The following is a 20,372-nucleotide window of genomic DNA, read 5'->3' as shown; positions in this document are numbered from 1 at the left end:
CAAACAACAATTTCATATCACCTTTTCTGTTGCGAAGAACAACTCAAAATCATCTCAGGAAATATTCATATCACTTGAATTAAATATAGCACTATCCTTTTTTTTTTTGTGGAGGATGTAACACAGTCATTTAACCAAACAGGGCCAATATCATCTCAAGGTGTGATCCAAGTGTCACTATACACTGGTAGTATTTGTCAATTCAATAAGCATAGTTTCATAAAAAAAATCAATAAGCATGGAGTTCCCAACAAACAAAGGCCTCTGCCTAACAGGAGAAACTGAAATTGCTCCAGTACCTAATTATCATGTACATACCCTCTAGACAGTAGACACCCCTTTTCTTTCTATGAGAAAGAAACAAGTACAAAAACAGGAGAAATAGTCAATACAAGTGGCCAAATTTTCTCCAACTTCTCCAGTTTCCCACACCAATAATTGATTTGCAAGGCAACAACAGAACAGTGGAGGTTTTGGAGCCACAGAAACCACCAATTCATCAATTCACTGTCGTCTTTCACCTAGTTTGTTAAAATAACACAAAGATTCCATCGTCTAAAGCAGATATTTTCTTGGGAAATTGTGGCTCCATTTCGTTCTTATCTACCTAACACGCATGCACCGAGGAGGTATGAAAATTGCAAGGGTTACTTTTGACAAAGATTTCTTTCTCTGTCATGGATAAGCTTGCCCGCACTAGTAGAGAGAGAGAGAGTCTGAACGTCAAGATACACGAAAATAGACGGCTTGGTTTCAATAGAAAAGGAGAAAAGATGGCGTGGCATCAGAAAATAGGAAGCTAGTCGATAGGTGCACGCAAACATCACAGTTTGCAATTGAGGCACGCTTTCTGCAAACCAAATATTTTCGCATCACACAAATCTATGCTAAAAGCTATAATTTAAAACGATCTAGATACACAGACATCATTAACCGGAGATTCATGCACGAGCAATGGAGAAAAAGAAAAGACAGACACTTCAGACTACAGAGGTTCAACACAAAGGATGGCTCAAATTATTCTAACTTGGAATTAAAATGAACTTCCTGTGACCCACGATACAAATCATTTCAACATTTCTCACTCTTCATCAAATATAAGCCACTATACACCGTCGATTTTTTCCAATACTTTTTTATGTTTTGCGCCTACTTAGACTTGTTTAATAGAGTTTCGCTTCTAGATTCAAACTGGATGTGGAATTTATAAGATAAAATAAAATAGTTCAAATCTTTATTTATTTTTTCTAAAATATAAACAAGATGCTTCATCTAAACATTTTTAGTTCCAGTAATATTTAGAGCTAGGGATATTTAGCTCTAAATATTTATATATGTAAAGTTTTTTTCTCCTCTCCTCGTTCTTTGCAGCTCGTGGCATGATGTCGTTAACCATTTAATTGCTGCTTGCACGAGATACGTATACATCCATGATGCTGTACTTGCAGTTGCAGACGTGATTGTTCTGCGTTGTACAGTACGCAGGAGCTGTAGCCAGCGACACTGGTAACTGTTGCGTATATTCTCGTTTCATGTCCCCGGAAAGTTCAGTATATTCCTGCTGGTTCCAGGGACAGATGCAGTCAATAATTTCTACTTTCTCTCCCCTTTGGCCATTTAAATCGATCTGTTTTCTCCCTTTTGGCAAGATGCAGTTAACACTGGCGAGCTGTTAGCTCAGCTGAAGTAGCTGCTTTCCACTGTCCAGAATTCAGACTGAACTAACTGCTCCATGTATTTCTTCACCAAAATAGAGTAGTATAATTCTTAATGTTTACCTTTCTTTCATAAATAATAAGTCTTTCCAATGAATATCACCTGCAAATTTATGTCTATAAAAAAATATCCCATCCCGGAACCGAACAAATCAATGAGACATCAGGCCCTGGTATAGAAATCTACTCCAGTTTGTTTTTTGGTCGTGAAGGAAAAAAATATAATTCAATTTCAGGTGTGTATTCCCAAATTATTCCTTGCCGACAGCTACAGATCTTGGACTTAACCACAATTTCTTGGCCTTCTCAATTTAATAAATTGCTGCCTCAAATTAGCACGTCGACACGGCAAAATAAGCCACATGTTAAACCACAAACTAACTGAATGTGATAAAATTAAAGAAGCATGAACCGAGATCAGCTCTGCTGGTAAGACCTTTTTATGAGAGGTTAATCTTCCAGGCTCAAACTCATAGCGTGCACCTCTCTTAACAGAAACTCAACTCCTCCTGGGCCTTTTCAAAAAATAAAAAATAAATAAAGAAGCCAAGTGAGAGCGATAAGGACGACGTAAGCGACACATGCTGGACAAGTTTAAGTTAAAAAGTGGCGGTATAAAATAAAGCAAAAAACTTTATTCGATTTGCAGGCTAATTCTTGGCACGCACTCAATCTCTCAAGCCTAGGCTTATTCTTCTCTCCCTTTTTTCAGCTCCAAATAATTTCTTTCAAAAGTGACTCTTTTTTTCCAGCTCCAAATAATTTCTTTCAAAAGTGGCTGCAATTATTTCAGAGCACCACGCGTAAAAGAAATCTATGCAAAATGTATACTTTGCCGTGAAGGATCAAGCATTGCACGGGACAAGAAAAAGGCTCAAATTTATTTTGGGACCCACCTGTTGTTCTATTAGTGTACTGTTTATGCCAAAATCGTTTCGAAACGAAAGTGATGCTATTAAGATGCCGTGTCCGATTTCCGTTCCGTTTCGGCTCAGTAGTTTTGGTGACGACCTTTCGCTGTTTTGTGTCACCTAACAAAAACAAAAAGGCTCCGGCAACAGAATTTCCGGGTACATAGTACAAAATCCCCAGGAATCAATGAATTAATTTATCTAGAATAAACCTGTATTTGTGCTGGGCACACATGGTACTGTACCAGTGGATTAGGCCCAGGTTTTATTCCTGGATCAGGTTTTGTACAAACAATGTTATAAATAGAAGGATTGGGAGCGATGCAGAGATGCCATGAAAAATGTCACAAGAATTTATAACTCCAAAAATAAAAAACATATTCTAAGCATGTACATAAAACATACAAAGAAATCACTAAATTCCAAAAGAATCATGGACTGCAAAAATATAAGTAATTGTGTGCACAGTTCAAACTTTAAATTAAAATATTTGTGCACATCAGGTTTTTCGTACGTTTCAAAATATATTAAATGCGCACATGACCAGGATTACAAAGTGCAACTACAAACAAAAAAGAAAATCATTAGGGCCTATTTGGAAAGGGTGTTTTGAGATTCAAATCCCTAAGATTTAGTCCAAATTTAAAATAAATTCTGAAAATTCCTAGAGTGATCCTGCTCTTCCAAACATGCAGTTAGTGACAACCCTTAGCCACATCTCATTATTAGAAGCTACTAGCTCTTGGACCTCATCCTTTTGTCTCCTCTTAATAGATACTTTTTTAAAATGAAACAAATAGATACTAACCGAAATATATCCAATTATATCAGATGGTTACTAATCTTTCACACTATATTATATCCCATTCGATCTTTCCCAACTCTCCCACCAAACCTAGTTCGCCTTCATCATATACCACGATACCACTGTCTTCTTCCATAAAAAACACTGAAGCTGGCCATGAACCTATCATCGCCTCGCATTAGCAAGATGGTAGATCTAACATCGCTCCCCCAATTCCACCAGCCTCTAATTTATATTACATTGGGATCTAAGACTGGAAGAACCAGAAAAAAATAAGGTAATGTATGATCAAGTTATCTGCATCGTGATATCGTGAACACAAATGTATCCTCTTAATATTTCTCTTAATGTTAAGTTTTTCATACCATATTATTTTGTCATGACATTAATTGAATCAAATGACTAGAAGAGTTTGTCATACACCAATAACACTTGGTAGGATGCGAGATTGGGGAGGGAGGAGAGGCAAGCGGTATGGCCTCAAAAGGATACAGTTGTAGCAGATGAGGGCATGCTAGGGTCGGTAAGGTAAATGGTGGGGCATTGAGTTATTATAAAAAAAGGTGATTTAGATACATAAAAATGTGATTTAGCTAACTGTAATCAAGATTATTTTGCCTCCTTGCATCCCACTTTTATGATAATCAATTCAGTCAGGTTGATAGATTCATTTTTTCACGTGAATTTGAAACTTGGTCAAACAAAAACATGCTATTTTGCTTATGGTTTTCATGCCAGTTGTCATGTGGTTGGAAATGGTCTTGGTTAGGTCCATGTGCACAGTGTAAAAACAGACAGGGCAAAAGAAAAGAAATGCAGAAGAAGATAAAGCCAAAAGCATATGAGGCCACAAAGTAAATAAAATAAGCATAGGGGTCAAATAAGGTAGACGCTTACCAATGCAATCCTGACGTGCTTCACTGACCTGCTTGTTTTTTATTTCCTGATTAAAACCTTTTCTTTTCACTAAAGTTTACGTGAGAAGAGGGGAGCTAAGAAAAGGAAAAGGAAAAAACAAGAAAATGGAGATAGAAGGCTCTGTGATGTGAGGGAAAATTACGTAGGACATACGCGAAATCCCTAGATTTCTCTCAGCTGCGTGTGTTGAGTTAAACAGTGGTGCGCGAGGACTCTTGAGCTCCGTCGTTTAACCTGCCAGTGTGCAAGCTTGCTTCTTGCTTGTCGCTGATTATTTTCTTGTCTTTTGTTTCTATTTTCCTAGTGCTATCCTAATTTCTGGCGATTTCTTGGAAATTTTACTGCTTCCTTTCTCAGATGTGGATCTTCAATTTCTCTGCTTTATTTGCCAAATCCTAGCCATAGTTTGGATTTTTAACGCCATCCCAACTATTTTCTATTTTTATTGCGCTTTACCATTACTTCCTCCAAAATTCTTTTCCGTGTTCCCTCATTTATTCCCCGCCATTCCAAGACACTACCACCCTACGCTGTATAATTTATGCTTCTCTGTTCGTCTTCACAAATTTCAGTTTTGAGCAGCACGGGGTTTTGGGGTTTTTGCAGCTCCTAGCTCACTTCGCCGATTGTAAGATTTGCCTGTGCAGCAGAAAAGCTGCAGTCTTTGGTCCAAGATTTCGCTGGAGCAAGCTGTTGATTTGTAGCTCTGCTTCTCCTTCCATTCACTTACTCGGAGTGGAATGATGGAGGTGAGGCCGTCTTCGGAGCAAGGAGTGCTGGCGGGAAGGGAGCCGTTCGGGCTGCCGAAAAGCCCGTCGGCACCGCCGTCCTCCGGCGCCATGCAGAGCGTGCGCATGGCATACACGACGGACGGCACCCCCGTCTTCACTCCGGTGAGCTCCGCGCCGCCGCCGGCGGCGACGTACCAACCTGTGGGCGGCAGTGGCGCGCCGCGTCCCAACGTGGCTGCCGCAGGAGGCAATGGTGGCGCACCGGTGCTCCCGGGGGGAGCAGGGGAGCCGCTGGCCAAGAAGAAGCGCGGCCGGCCGAGAAAGTACGGCCCTGACGGCTCCATGTCGCTGGCATTGGTGCCTGCGTCCACGGCCGCGGCGCTAGCACCGGCGGCTCCCGGCGCTTCCGGGCCTTTCTCGCCTGAATGCGCGAAGGCACCGAACACTGCGCCGTCAACGTCGCCGGACGGCGCGAAGAAGAGGGGACGGCCTAAGGGCTCCACCAACAAGAAGCGCGTTCCTTCTCTTGGTAATATTAGTACATCTCCATCCGAAACTATTTTTTTATTTTTGAAGTTTTCTTATTTCATGAGGCTCAACTGTTCATGAACAGGGAGATTAGAGGGAAAATATTCTCTTCTTTGTTGTATTTTTTTTTTGAAATAAGAAAATTAATGCCTGGACTCTGGCCTTGCTCAGAATTGCTGGTCGGCTTTTGATTAGATCTGAGATGATGAACTGCAGGAGTGGTGTCAGGAAATTAGTACTTTTCCAACTTTCTTTTAAAAAGCAGAAATCTATTCTTTAGTTTACATGTTAGATAGGCCATTTCAATTGAATCACTCTGTGATTTCTGTGGGAATGTTTGGCTGAGTATGCTTAATGTTTGGTTGTTACATTGTTGATGTATGAAATACTATCTGTTTAACTGAACTTTTAAAACTCTGGCCTTCGTCCCAGCATGGAAAAACTTGATGTTTCAAAATGTATAACCTTCACTGTACATGTGTTTGATCGGTGCTGATTCAAGTATGTCTTGCAGGCTCAGCAGGGGCTGGATTTACACCTCATGTTATTTTTGTTAAAGCTGGAGAGGTATAATTAATCCTCAATCTCTAATTTCCTGGATTCTTTTCAAATGTCTGCTCACTTTGGATGCTGCACTATGTCATTTGGTTGCACATTATTCAGTTTAGATTTTTTAAGTAAGGTTTAACATTAATAGTGAAGATGTCATCTTTCTGGTTCAGCTAGTGACTGTGGAACACTCCTCCTTTGCATTAAGCTATTAATTTTGGTGAATTAGTGATGCCTTTATCATCTTACTGCCTTTTAGAGTCATTCTGAGCACATACTAAAGCAGGGCATTTGATATTCCAGCCCATTGAATATGTGTGAAAATGTAGCCATATGCGCCTTCTTCGCATACAGAACTTATGTTAGCTGAATGCAATCTCTCTGATTACCCTTTCCTCTCTGGTAACCTGGTATCATGGCATAACTACATATAAATCATATGCTGTTTTAGTTAAGTAGAGATCAAATGCACTGTTACTGACTTAGTATGTTTGATTATCAATTGTATCGGCCATCTATAAGTTATTTCCCAAAAAGATACCACCATTCAGGATGGTTAGACATATTGTTTTTAGCGCAGATCATATTTACCATATCTATTGTTAATTATCTGCATATTACAAACAAAGTGAGTTAGTTTGGAGTTCGATTGTTTGTAGATGTGAGGGTAGGTTGCAGATATTTATGTACAGAGTTTCACCACAGCAAAAGTCTCGAATTCTTGCTTTTCAGGACGTATCAGCAAAGATCATGTCATTCTCTCAGCATGGAAAGCGTGCGGTTTGCATTCTTTCAGCAAATGGCGCCATATCAAATGTGACACTTCGGCAAGCTGCTACTTCAGGTGGAACGGTGACATACGAGGTTAGTAGTTTTACTGTCAGATAGTTCAAGACAATCTAACTCTTTCATGAAACGCTAAGAACAGCGCAAATTGTTAACACAAGATCTTTCTCCTCATTGCAAAAATAACGTGATAAAAAATATACATGGAGTCTGTTGAAGAATTGTCACTGTTGGTTGTATTTCTGCTATACAGGTGATGATGAAATCTTGTTTTCTGTACAGGGCCGATTCGAGATACTGTCACTGTCTGGGTCGTTTCTCCTGTCAGAGAATGGCGGCCATCGTAGTCGAACTGGTGGGCTCAGTGTTTCGTTAGCAGGTCCTGATGGCCGTGTCCTGGGCGGTGGAGTTGCCGGACTCCTGACAGCTGCTTCACCAGTGCAGGTCTTTTGCCTTCCTCATTCACCCATTGTGCAGTCACAGTTTGTTCTTGAACTTCTTTTCTTCTTATTTTAGCTTTTCTCATTAGGATTTGCTAATCTTTACTTCTATCTCATACCAATTAAAACAACTTATTTCCCAATTTTGTTCGATGAGTAATCACCATTGTTAATCGTTTGAACAGATTGTAGTGGGGAGCTTCAACGCCGATGGAAAGGAGCCAAAGGAGCAGCAGCAGCTTCTTGCTCCGTCAGACCCTTCATCAGCGCCACCAAAGATGGCACTGATGGGCGGGGCGGCGGGGCCGAGCAGCCCGCCGTCCAGAGGCACAATGAGCCTGAGTGAATCATCCGGCGGCACCGGGAGCCCGCCGCACCCAGGGGCCACCACCGGCGGCAACCATGGCCACCAGTCAGGGGGCTTCTCCGGCCTGTCATGGAAATGAGCCCCCTGCGTCAGTGACAAGACTCCGTTTGACCGCCGTAGAACTGGCAGAAAGAAGGGATGTCACAGCTGCTCTTGTGTAGTGTGATCAGTGTTCATTAGTTACGGGATGATCGTCTATCTACATCTAGCGCCTAGGTGAATATTGAGTGTGATGTGTGAAGCTTTTATTGTTCAGGGAGAAGAAAGCTTGTAGGTGGTGTCAATGTCAGTCAAACTCTCTAGCTCTGGTGTAGGTGTTGAACTGTTAATCACGGATTACTAGGTGGCTGTTAATCTGTGCTCCTATGCAGCATGTTGGAAGTTCATTGTCTCTATATTTGTTGGGTTTCACCTGGTGCGTGCAGTTTCTTCGCTTTTGGTATTCCCCAATCCAGTTGGGTATGATTGTATGAACCTCTGAGGTTTAGGACCTGTTTGTAACACGGGAATTGAACTGTTGTTGATGAAATTCATGAGATTCAAATATGACCTAATCTTTTGTTTGGTGTTGTTGATAACCCGTTCTGCACTGAGAAGGGAATTGTAAAGTTATGCCAAGTTTATGGACACTATGTGTGTTCGTACGTTGCAACAAAAATATAAAGTATAAATTAGGTATGGAAATGTTGATGCGTTATGGAGCATTGTTGAAAAAATACGTCGGAGCGATGCCGTAGTTTGATTTCAATAAAATAAAAAATTGAGAAAGAGATTGTCTTTTATTTCCGTCTTAATTTTTTTTATTACTAAAACATGTCTCATATTTGTAATCAGTAACGAGACGGAGAGACTGAAGCACGAGATTAGATGGTAAAAATAGATAAGTTATTTAAATTTTAGAGACTTTTATTAGATAAAGGAGAGAGAAAAAAAAGATGACGCGGTGTTTTATACAATAGAGATAATCTATTTCCACGACATGGTTACGGCTTAGCATAATGCGTCTTCCACCGGAAAAGACGGTTCAAGTATCACGGAAACGTACAGATGCTGACTCGGCTCGCTGCCGCTGGGCCCTGCATCTTCTCTTCCACACGGACACAGTGAAAGCGCCCAAACGACCACGGAACCAGCGGCCCACCAAACTCCGGCGCCCACGGCCCACATCGCCACCTCGGAACCCTAGCCGCTTCGCCCGCCCATGGAGATCGCCGGAGATCGGCGCCAATAGCGAGACGCAAGGGAAGACCCAAGCAGTGGGCGGGCTGCTGTTACCTTGTGAATCGCCTCGCCTGAGGCGCGTGGCGCGGAGAGGAGGAGGAGAGGGGAGGAAGAGAGGCGGGCGGGCGCGATGTCGGTGCGGATCAAGGCGGTGGTGGACCGGTTCGTGAAGGAGCTGCAGGAGGCGCTGGACGCGGACATCCAGGACCGCATCATGAAGGAGCGCGAGATGCAGAGCTACATCGAGGAGCGCGAGCGCGAGGTCGCCGAGAGGGAGGCCGCCTGGAAGGCCGAGCTTTCCCGCCGCGAGGTGATCCCCCCCCCCCCCCAAAAAAACAATTTTTCGCTCCCGGTGTCGAAACTTGAAACAACCCGTGCGCGCTACTCCTACTTGGGTCCTGTCGATGAGATGGTAGATTGTTTGCCGAGCATTTCCATTTTTCACTTAATCAGTACTTGTAATCTGCATTAATCGCACGATCTCCGGAAGGAAATCCAAAGTTGAGAAGCCATTGAAGTGAGGTAGTTCAGGTTGATGGTGTCCTTAACCTGTTTCAATGGTCTCTGAGGTCTAAGGTTTAGGCGTTCTGTCAGAAAGTTTTCAGTAATTAATCCTTGTATGTAAAATACGGTTTTGATAGCCCTCACCTAGATGAAATGAACTAGGAAATCATCCAAATTTCAGACCTTAGATCCTGTGCCGAGATTCGTGCTCCGGTGAGCCTGGCTTCTCGGGTGAGCTTTAGGGTCGGGGTTGCCAGTTTAGGTTTTGGGGTTCACTGATCCCTAACCCTAGAATTAGCTTGCCAGCGGTGGGTGGCGGCGTAGTGGTGCGGGTGCCGCCAGCCATGAGTCAGAGGGCGGTGGGCGGTAGAGATCAGCAGGGGCAACGAGAAGGGGTGGTTAGGAGGAGGCGTCGGAGCGAGGAAGGGCAGTGCTGCAGGGGAGTGTGGGCTTGCCAAAGTTGAGGAAGAAAGGTGAGAGAAGAGGAGGGCACGGGATAGAGGGTGGAGTAGGGAGGGTGGAAGGGCGGCGGCATGCTGGATGGGAGAGGTTATATGGGGAAAGGAGAGATATCAACCACTAGATCTAGATCAAAGGACACAAATTTGGATGATTTGGGGAGGAAAACATCCGGTTTAGACATATACACACCCATAATGTGAAAAGTTGAGGTTCGCCCCATGTTTGAATTAGCAATCTACCCTGCTGTTAATATCTTCTTTTTTGCCATGATTAGCACCGCTGGAATAAGATGTCTTGTCCTTGTTGCTTCACTTATGGAATCTGATTACACCCTTTTGGCTTGTTTCTCCTTACATGTCTGGTTGCTATTGTTGCAGTAGTGTAGTTATGTCTTCACTACGTTGCATTCCTATCAGTGTATTATGGTCTCGCCGAAATGCTGAGTCTTAATGTATTCCATATTATGGCTGTGGTTGAGATGCTTGTAATGTACAATGCTCATATCTTGTGCTGTCATACCAAAATGATATGATACGTTCTCTTGGCAAACTCTGAGCATGATTAAGTTCAATGGATAACTGGTTGTCTATGTACGGAATGCTTAATTTGAAGCGTATGGATGTGATATATCGATATGTGAAGGGAATTTGTTTAAAACTGTAACTTTAACAAGGTATTTTGTTGATAAAGTGAAGTGATTAATCACTTGGTCGTATTTCCTGTAGTACTGTAGCATGAAATGCTAAAGTTGGTTCCCTTTTGTTCGATTAGCATGAAATGTCTTCACCACGTGCTCTTTCAATTTCTTTGAACTGTGTTAGAGGCTTAGAGCAGGATCTTCCTGATGTTGATAGAGCATTCTGACAGTAAAAGCCAAATGTGTCTTGTTACCATTATTCCCCAATTCATCAATATTAACTATGATTTAGGGAGCTGCAACGTGACTTCTTTCAATTGCATGTTCAACAGGCTGAGATTGCGCGGCAAGAGGCCAGGCTGAAGATAGAAAAGGAGAACCTGGAGAAGGAAAAGAGCGTCCTCATGGGAACTGCCTCCAGCCAAGACAACCAAGATGGAGCCCTTGAAATCACCGTCAGTGGCGAGAAGTACAGGTGCCTTCGTTTCTCCAAGGCAAAGAAATGAGAGATGAACTGGCAACAAGGAGCTGCTAAGCTTGTGTACTCAACAGTTAGTGCTGGTCTGCTGGACTTAAGATCGACTTACTCCGATTCAAATTGTTTTTTTTTCTTTTTCGTGTACAGGAAACCCTGAAATTGCTTAAATGGGCTGTCTGTCTGTCTTATTCATTAAAAATGGGCAACTAGACCAGCTGCAATGGGAGTTAGTGATGATGGAAGATTGCTGTCAGTTGTCATGCCTTGTCCGTCATCCCAGACATGTTTACAGGTTATTGCCCGCTAAACCAGCTCAGTGCAGGCACTATAATTGGTCAACTGCTCTGCAGTGGCCTAGTGGGTGTGTCAGATTTTGTCGGTGTTCCAGCTAATTGGCCGCTAAGAAGCTGTCACTGGCTCAGTATGGTCTGACGCCACCTTTAAACATGCTTGTCAAGTTAATAAACAAAACTCGCCGTTCATACAGCTGGTTTGAAACTACAAAAGAATCAAGCAAAGTTTAGCTCAGCAACTGGCATTCCCAGTTCAGTTCACCAAACGCAATCAAAACAGCTGTGGTTCGTAGCAGCTTATGAACAACGCGAGATGTTGCCGATATGCCATCTTGGAAAAACCATAATTTAGCCTCGAAATGCCAGTGATTAGCAATGAAGATTAGAGCATACGGAGAACAATCCGTAGCGATGGGTCCATTTGGCAGCTGGTGAGACGAAGAAAAGGTCCTTCTCCGGTCGGTAGGGCCCACCGTCCAGCTTGGTCGAATACGTGGTGCGTATTGAGAATTGATGTAAAGATAGTAGAAAGTACTCGGTAGAGAAATAGAAATGTTAGTTCTTTCATTACACATATGTTTGATTTACACAGAACGAAAGATAAATTCATATTCCTTCGATCCTCTCTAATAAATATCAGTTCAGGAGGCATACCTTTCGAACAGTTTATCTAACTGATAACTAGAATTTATTTCGTTAGACCACCTCCAACGATTTCCTTTCAGAGTTCAGAATCTCTTTACGACGGTATTTTCGTTTCTTTCAGCGTTCCAATAGTTTTTCTTTAGGTTCCCGTTACAAAAGGATTTACAGGTCATTCCCTTCATGACAGAACTCTTTCTACTTTTTTTCCACGATTCCTTTTAAAATAAAACTGTTGAAGATAAGAGAAAATAAAAGAAATAAAAATAAGAAAGAAAATAAAAAAAAAGAATGAAATGAAAGAAATATAATTGGAGATGGTCTTACCGTGTGATCCAACTCCAGCAGAGACACCCCCGACGCTCAATTCGCCCTCACTTCGCGCCACGGTTATATAACCCCTGGCGAGCCGCGACCATGACATCAACCAACCTCGGCCTCTGCGTACGTGCGCACGTCGCCAAGAACGAAGCAGAAGCTAAGGCTCCTACGGCCGGGCCGGTTGCCGTTGGGCGATGCGCGTCGCGTACTACCGGAGGCTGTCGGAGCCCGAGGGGGGCGCGCGCGCGGCCGCGTGGGCGTGGGCGGCGCTGAGGCGGGCCGCCGCGGGGGTCGCCCGGCTGTACGCCGCGCGGCGGCGGCGGTCCGCGCGGAGGCTGTTGGGCGGGAGGGTGGTCGCGGCGCGGCGCGCGAAGAGGGGCGCGGCGGGGCGCGAGTACTTGTACGACCCGGCCAGCTACGCGCGCAACTTCGACGACGGGACGTGGATGGCCGAGGAGGGCGTGTCCCGGGCTGGCACGCACGGTCCTTCGCCGCCCAGTGATTCCCAGGAGCTTCCCTTCCATCTTTGCTATGTGAACTAGCAACGGATTGTTTATAATTGGTTATTTGTTTAGAATTGATTTGTAGCGAATCGGACAATTCTCTCTGTGCTTTGTACCATACTTCATCACGTGAGTGATTTCGAATGAAAAGGAGAGAGAGGAAAAAAGGGAATAGATAGATGAAGTTTACAAAAAATCCCTTTTGGATGAAGTTTTGCAAACATGGTGGTTACGTTTTTATTTTTTGAGAGAGAATGGGATTTTCGATCGCAGCCAGACATTTGTCTGGGCATAGCCCAACCTTCTGAAAGCTGGCATGCGAGTGACCAACCTTTTTCCTACCACTCCTAAATCTGAAATTTAGGAGGTATGTTAGAGCAACGAAGAATGTCGGCGGGGTTTAGAGGAGGGGATTGATTTGGGGCTCTTTCATCATCAAACTTAGAAGAGATCTCAGGGAGGGAGATCGGTCTGGAGGAGGAAGGGCGAAGCGATGGGAATGTCACCGGCTATGGGCAACGAAAGATGACAGATGGACCAATACTAGAACGAGAGATGCAAGGATATTGGGTTAGTGTGGTGGTACAAACGTCATCAGAGATTGGAGGAAACGAGCTACATGTCGTGAGAAAGAAGAAGCATAATGCACGTTTGGAACAAGCAGCATTAAGGAAGAAAAAAAAGAGCATATGCATCAGATCAAGATCGGATCGGTATAGACGCGTCGCCAGAAGAGAGACGTTCTGGGTACTGGTAAATAGCATCGCTCTTTTCCTGCAGTAGGCTAGTAGTGCGGGCCGAATGCGAACATGGCCCATCTTTCTCAGAAATCATTAGCAGTGCCGAGTCCAACGGCCGAAGCCGCAGCATTTTACTGTCCCTCAACTATACGAGCTAAATCAGCGATAAAAGTAAAAAAAAAAATCTCCTTAAAAAAAGTGAAAAAAGGCAGCGAGGTAAAAGGAGAAAACAAACGGCCCGGCATGCTCGCAACCCAATCTTGTTCCACTTCCACCTCTTCCTCATTTCAATCCCCTCCGTGACCTCCTCCCCTAATTAAATCCGGCCGCGGCCGCCGCCGATCTCCGGCCTCCGCCCTTAATTCCCTCGCTTCCACACTCCAAATCCACACGAATCCCTCACCGATCCGGCAGATCTCCAATCCAATACCCTAACCCTAGCCTCCCGCCCGCCATGAAGGCGTCGATCAAGTTCCGCGAAGACGACCGGCCGCTACTGCGGGCCAAGGTTCCCGTCGGCGTGCTCGGGCTGCCCTTCCTCTCCGGCCTCGCGGCGGGGGGCGACGCCAAGGACCTCCGATTCGACCTCTCCACCGCGTTCCCCTCCGGCCCGGCGCTGCGGCTCTCGTATCGCCCCAACGACCCGCTCCAGCCCTTCGCGCTCTCCGTCCGCACGGGGTTGGGGCCGCTGGGATCCCCCGCCCGCGCGCCCTTCGCGCTCGCGGCCGAGTTCAACCTCCTCTCCTCCAACACGCCCGCCTTCTCGCTCCTCTTCAAGCCCCGCATAGGGGACTTCGCCCTCACCAGTTCCGTCATCTCCCCGCCTTCACCCCCCGCCCCCGCCCCGGCGCCGCTGGCTATCAAGATGGCTGACCTCACCGCCAACGGCGACGACCGCGACCGCGACACGCACAGGGCGTTCTCGTTCAGCGGGAACGGGTTCGCGGCGAACGTCGCGGCCGCCGCGGGGAGGAGCGGCGGCGGCGTGGGCGCGCTGCTGTCCGGGATGCGACTCACTACCAGGAGCGTGTTGCCGCTGTGGAGCAAGGCGAGCCTGCGGTTCCAGTGGGGGCTGCGCGTGCCGCCGGAGCTGAAGGCCGCGCTTGCGGACGACGGGTGCGGGCGCAAGGCGGGGAGCCTCGCCATCAGCAAGCTGCCGCTGCTTGTGATGAACAAGATCACCATCGAGCATACGCTGCAGGCACCGTCGCGTTCCGAAGCGGACAAGAAGAGGAAGAAAGATGCTCCACCGGCAGGCGAGGGAGAGGAATTCTCCTTGATGAAGAGGCAGCTGGAGGCGCTGAACGCTGAGAGCACAATGCTGCGGCGTGCGGTAGAGGACCTGCGTGCTGAGATCGGGGCCGGCAAAGGCGAGAGTCGCAGGTTGCCAGCAGCACTGCCTCCTCTGCAACAGCCATTTGCGTTGAAACCGGATCGCCACGGCAAAGAGATGGTGGACTGTGGACCGAAGCCGGCATCGGACGAGGCAAGTGAGGAGTTGAAGAAGGCGCTCGAGGCCCGTCGGAAGTGAGGAGCCCTTCTAGGGCTTGCTGACATTGCAAGCTCTGCAATTTGACATGGCTGCGTTAAGTTTTGTGTTTAATAATAGACTGGTAGGGCAGTTTACATCTCTGGCTGGAAGCAAATGAGGTTGTCATAAGGTGATGTAATAGGTTTGCCTTAATTTTACTCCCACTGCTTGCGTTTTAGGATGTCCTGTTTTGTATAAATTCGTATTTTTTTCCCCTTTCGGATGAATCGTTAGTATTTTCATCGTTTGGTTTCAGGCGTTATCAGGAGAAATTTTGGTATGTGAAGTCTTATGTTTACGGGTTTGCTATACTTGGGTGTTTTAACCATCTGCCTCACCTGAATTTTTTTCTTGCCCTACCTTCCCTTCTGCAGCTCCGGCGATCCCTCCCTTGCCCTTCTGCAGCTCCAGCAAGCTTTTAGGGTTAGGGTTAGGGTTGGGTTAGGATTTTAGGGTTCGAGGGCTAGGTTTCAGGTGTGCGGGTGGGGTTAGAGGGATGGCCACAGGTATCCATCTCGATTCAATACCTTATGATGGAGTGAAACCACTATCTTTTTTCAGGCCGTAGGCGGTGGGTGACGGTCTGATGGTGAGCGGTGTAAAATCCAAGTTTTAACAGTATTTTTTTCCTTTTGATAGCTATCTATTGTGCGCTAAACTACACAGTGTTGTAAATGTGTTCTAGAATTTTCTTGAAGTCCCTATAACTGCTAAATTGCATCAAGCATCATTAGGGCACAGAATTGGCTATCTATATTTGATTGCTCATGGTAGGAGCTAAAGCAAAGATGAAGGATTAAAGAGGTGCAAGCATTCACCGTCGCTCTTGGTCATAAGCGTCATCGAGCATCTTTCTAATCCAATAATTCTTGCATCTTCTTCCTTTCCTAGAAATGTGAGTTTGAGAATGAATAAACTAGTATGCATAAGAGTTGCAAGTGTATAAATTAATATGGGTCGGAGTTAGACTGATGTGCTTGTGTAGATAGCATATATAGGAATGCAGGAGCAAGTCTTGCTACTAGCACCCGCTCCCACTCATAGAGAATATTTTCTTCTTTTCATCATCCCCAGAGAATGGAGACTCGATGAGGAATCAAGTCCCTGCTAATAATTGAATGGATGAGATTAGTATGGGTTGGTGGATATTTGGCTGCTGATCGATTGGGCCTAGGATGAGGTAGAGTGCAAGATATTGAATAAATGGTCTAAATGGGTCCCTACGGGAAAAATAGGGACGGAAAATACTTTTCTATACTTATTCTGATTATTGACGAGATTGTTTTTCTACCATTTGTATCCTTAAAGGACAAATTCTCCTTTAGTCCTCTATTAAGAGAATTCCCTATGAAGAATCTACATGAGTCCTCCATTGACATCTTTAGGACTGGCATGCATAGGTGTTTGACTTAAGTATGACAACTAGCACGTGTAAGTATTCTTATTCACAACTAGCACAATATGATGAGTTGTTTGAGCATCTAGCAATAGAATCACGAGCATCTAAATTTTAGCATGCTAAACCATTAAAATGTGAGCTACCAAGATTCACCTAGTGGATCAAGCTTTCCCATAGCTGGATCTTGTATGCTTTTGACTTGGCTTGCTCCTCCGGTTTATTCTGTTGCGTAGTGTAATCAGTCGTGCAGCTTGTGCTTGCCAAGCTGACGAACGTACACGTACCAGTAGCAGCTGGCCAGCGACCAGTGAGCAGGGGCAATATGGGAATCAGGGGGAAATAGCTGCAGGTGGGTCCCAGTTTGAACTTAGCCCCCTCGTCCTTCTTCCAAAACCACCCCTGGGAAACGCAGAAACTGTCCGGGAGTCCGAGAACGCGCGCTGGGCTGGCTGCCATCTCCTTCACCGATAAAAATCAAACAGGCCGAGGAGAAAAGTGACGGGGGAAAGCAACGGAGGAGGGAAGGGACGAAGGCTAAGACCACACCACCACTAGCACCACCGCCTCACGGGCGAGCACAGAGCATGGCGGACGGGTCGGACGGCACCGGCGTGTCTCCGGAGTCTGAGGCGGCGCGGGGTGGGGAGATCTGGGGGACGTTGGAGGAGCTCCTCCTGGCGTGCGCCGTGACACGGCACGGCACGGCGAGCTGGGACTCGGTGGCCATGGAGGTGCAGACGCGGAGCCCCCTCGCGGTCCGGCCCGGCCTCACGCCGCGCAGCTGCCGCCGCCGCTTCCGCCACCTCCACCGCCGCTTCTCCACCGCCGGCCGCGGCGGGGAGGAGGAGGTCGAAGAGGAGGACCCCGACGCCTCCGCCGCCGAAGGGTGGGTGGACGAGCTCCGGCGGCTGCGCGTCGCCGAGCTCCGCCGCGACGTCGAGCGATGCGATCTCTCCATCGGGTATGTAATCGAAAGAAAGAAAAAAATATCCAAACTAGAAAAAAAGTACCCTTTGAAACCCCCCCTTTTTCCCTAGCCGTTTGATGGCGATCACTCGGTCGTGACTTTTTTAATGAAAAAAAGCTTGATTTTTTTATTCGCGCAGGACGCTGCAGTCGAAAGTGAAACGGCTCAGAGAGGAGAGGGAGCAGAGCGTCTCCGGCGATGCCAAACCGGACGAGGTCAGCGGCAACGACCAGCTCTCTGGCGAGGAGCCCGGGCGGTCGTGCAGGGAGTCAAACTCCACAGATCTGAAGCCCCCGAAGCATCCCGGCCACCACGGCAGCATCAAGGACGAGGAGGTGGCGAATCAGGAGTTGTCCGGCGAGTCGGCGGCCGCGTCGAAGGAGAGCAGCGACGTGCGGAGCTCGGTGAGCCTGTGCCGCCGCCGCGGGGAGGCCGGCAGCGCCGATGATGAGGAGGAGGAGGAGGCGTCCCCGCGCCGCCCTCCAACCCAGTCGCCGCCGCTGGCCGCCCTCCTCGACGCGGTCGCGGCCAAGCTCGGTTCCGTGCTGCAGCGGCTACACGAGCACGAAAGCAAGGTAATAATTACCGTTCTGCTCTTCGTTCCACCCGCGGGATGCCACCAGGTTAAAAATAGGGGCAGGGGTAAACTTGGAAATGCCTGTGGTAAAAAGGACCGAGTCTGGTGAACTGTCAGGGATTGGGCCCCACCCCTTGATTAACGGGCCTCTGGGTATGGAATTATGGACAAGTTTTGATTAGGCACGCATGATGGCCTGTGATTAGCTACCTGATTTACGTGAAATGGCCTGTGATATGCCTTGTGATTAGTAGGATGACTTCGAGTTTGTTGTGGTAGGTAGCTCGCTGCACAACTTCTTGTGTATCCTCCGGTCATAAATACATTACCTTTTGGACAAGGTTTCGGTGCAACTTTTTAAACTTTAACTATCAATATGCTCCAAAATAATTTAGATAAGTTTCAATCAAACTTTTAAAACTTTAATTATGAATATACTAAGAGCCAAGATATAAAAATCATATGTACATATTCGTTTTGAGAAGTATTTTTATAATACCGTAACTTAATTGTGTTTTATAATATATTCTTAACGAAAATAGTGGTTAAAGATACACTCTGAAGACCGTGCCATTGTCCAAGACTTCAATCATCAAACTCAGAATAGAACGCATGATTTTTTTTTTCTGGTTCATTCAATGATTGATCGTTTTTTCTAAAAATTCATGTGAAATCTCTTATTTTCAAAGATGCCTTAGTGAGTAGGAAAATAGAGTAACTGTTAATTTACCAATCGTGTGAAGATTCAGAAGAAAGGAGAGTTGTCTTCTTTTCTCGTTACATTGTAGCAACGGCCAGGTTTGGTGCAGCGTAGCAATCAGCTTGCAGATATTTTCTTCCCATTTCTTTTTTTCTTATCCTATTTAGCTTTTGTTTGTGTCCGAGTCAATCCAATACGCTTGCAGGAGGGCGCCGCGTACCGGGACACGATCAGGCGCCACGTGGACTTGGAGATGGTGCGCGGCAAGCTGAAAACGTCGGCCGGTTCGCGCGGCGGCGACGGCGACGGCGACTGCTGCTACCCCGCGTCCGAGTTCTACCGCGACCTGCTGCTCCTCTGCACCAATGCTGTCGTCTTCTTCCCGCGCTCCGGCCTGGAGCACGCCGCGGCAGTCGAGGCCCGCGCGCTCGTCTCCGAGCACGCCTCGGCGGTGCTCCGCGAGCCGAAGCAGGAGCACGTGGCTGTGCCGGCGCCAGCGGGCGCTGGCATCGTCGGGTCGCTGATCGAGAAAGGGAAGCCGCTGATTGTGTGCCGCAAGCGGAGCTCCATCGCGAAGGCCGCGGCCGTGAGAAAGGAGGAGAGCGTGGAGAAGGGCGAGGCAGAGGAGGAGAGTGAGGACGAAAAGAAGGCCGTGGCAGCGGTGACCAAGGACAAGGTGTGGGGGCTGAGGACGAAGAAAGGCGCTGTCAAGAACTTGGCGGCCATCAAGCTCGCGGAGGACACGGCAGCCGCGGAAAGTGCAAAGAAGGCTGACGAGAAGGGTGGAGGCGCCGCCGCAGCCGCAGGCGGGCTCGCCAAGAAGCGGAACGCCGTGGACTTCCTGAAGCGGCTGAATCAGGGCTCGTCGCCCTCAAAGAAGAGGGGTTCGGCACTGGCGGCGACGCGGAAGCGGCGGGCGTCGGCGGTGGCGGCGGAGCAGCAGAACACCCGGAAGAGAGGCGCCGGCCGCGGTGGCTCTAAGAGGGGTGGCAAGGCTGGCGCGACGAAGAGAAGCGTCGGGCGACCGTTGAAACGAGGCCCGGCTCCAACAACGCCGCCGCCGCCGTCCAAGAGGGCGAAGACGAACAGGTCGGAGAAGCCGTCGACGATGACAAAGCGTGGAGGGAGGGGAGGAGGTAGGTAGGATGACGATGGTAGAAGCAGAGGTAGTCGGTAGCAACTAGCGAGTGAAATCACTGTCTCTGCTGTGTGTAAATCACGTAGGTTGTGGTAGTGAACGAGCCGAGCTGACAAGCTGTAGTGGGAGAACTAACAGATCTTCTGTGTTTTTGGTTCATCATGTGCTGCTTGAAGTGATAAATCGATCAGTTGATCGTGCAAAAGTCTGCAACTCGTTTGGTGCTTCTGTTTCCTTTTTCCTCGTGGTGCCAAATCACTTACGATGTTGGCATGAAAGAACGCCAGATTGAAATTTGTAATATCGTGTACCATGAAAATAAAAAAGGTTGAAAAAAAAAGATTGTTAGCTGCCCAGCTCTACTGGTTTAGAGGGGAAAAGTTATTTAATGATGAAGCAAAAAAGATGCACGCGGTGAGCGTGCATAAAAAACGCGACCTTCATTTATCCAAAAAAAAAAAAAAAAACGCGACCTTCAGATCTTCAGTCTGACGCTCTCCCAACTGAGC

General features: G+C 46.9%; 3 protein-coding genes and 1 pseudogene across 3 annotated transcripts; all 4 read left to right on the top strand.

Moving 5' to 3' along the window:
* The first annotated feature begins 4,334 nt into the window (after positions 1–4,334).
* Positions 4,335–8,296, top strand: LOC133897211 (AT-hook motif nuclear-localized protein 10-like). The gene is made up of 5 exons (XM_062337854.1): positions 4,335–5,609; positions 6,123–6,175; positions 6,890–7,021; positions 7,226–7,387; positions 7,569–8,296. The coding sequence occupies exons 1-5, from the start codon at positions 5,090–5,092 to the stop codon at positions 7,827–7,829; spliced, it is 1,128 nt and encodes a 375-aa protein (XP_062193838.1). The 5' UTR covers positions 4,335–5,089; the 3' UTR covers positions 7,830–8,296.
* A 556-nt stretch (positions 8,297–8,852) lies between these two features.
* Positions 8,853–11,305, top strand: LOC133896571 (uncharacterized). Its single transcript, XM_062337169.1, has 2 exons — positions 8,853–9,281; positions 10,907–11,305. The coding sequence occupies exons 1-2, from the start codon at positions 9,102–9,104 to the stop codon at positions 11,078–11,080; spliced, it is 354 nt and encodes a 117-aa protein (XP_062193153.1). The 5' UTR covers positions 8,853–9,101; the 3' UTR covers positions 11,081–11,305.
* Positions 11,306–13,770: 2,465 nt separating this feature from the next.
* On the top strand, positions 13,771–15,330 carry LOC133897576 (uncharacterized). Its single transcript, XM_062338350.1, has one exon. It carries the CDS (start codon positions 14,006–14,008, stop codon positions 15,080–15,082), a length of 1,077 nt encoding a protein of 358 aa, XP_062194334.1. The 5' UTR covers positions 13,771–14,005; the 3' UTR covers positions 15,083–15,330.
* A 1,540-nt stretch (positions 15,331–16,870) lies between these two features.
* LOC133897217 (uncharacterized) lies at positions 16,871–20,211 on the top strand (annotated as a pseudogene).
* The last annotated feature ends 161 nt before the right edge of the window (positions 20,212–20,372 follow it).

Source organism: Phragmites australis, chromosome 17, assembly GCF_958298935.1.
Source record: "Phragmites australis chromosome 17, lpPhrAust1.1, whole genome shotgun sequence".
Classification (NCBI taxonomy): domain Eukaryota; kingdom Viridiplantae; phylum Streptophyta; class Magnoliopsida; order Poales; family Poaceae; genus Phragmites; species Phragmites australis.
Note: the sequence above shows the minus strand (reverse complement) of the source record. Positions and strands in the feature narration are given on the sequence as shown.

Coding starts and splice junctions, on each gene's coding strand:
- LOC133897211 (XM_062337854.1), top strand. CDS start 5,090: ATGATGGAGGTGAGGCCGTCTTCGGAGCAAGGAGTGCTGGCGGGAAGG. Junction 5,610..6,122: donor GAAGCGCGTTCCTTCTCTTG/GTAATATTAGTA, acceptor TATGTCTTGCAG/GCTCAGCAGGGGCTGGATTT. Junction 6,176..6,889: donor TTTTTGTTAAAGCTGGAGAG/GTATAATTAATC, acceptor CTTGCTTTTCAG/GACGTATCAGCAAAGATCAT.
- LOC133896571 (XM_062337169.1), top strand. CDS start 9,102: ATGTCGGTGCGGATCAAGGCGGTGGTGGACCGGTTCGTGAAGGAGCTG. Junction 9,282..10,906: donor CCGAGCTTTCCCGCCGCGAG/GTGATCCCCCCC, acceptor CATGTTCAACAG/GCTGAGATTGCGCGGCAAGA.
- LOC133897576 (XM_062338350.1), top strand. CDS start 14,006: ATGAAGGCGTCGATCAAGTTCCGCGAAGACGACCGGCCGCTACTGCGG.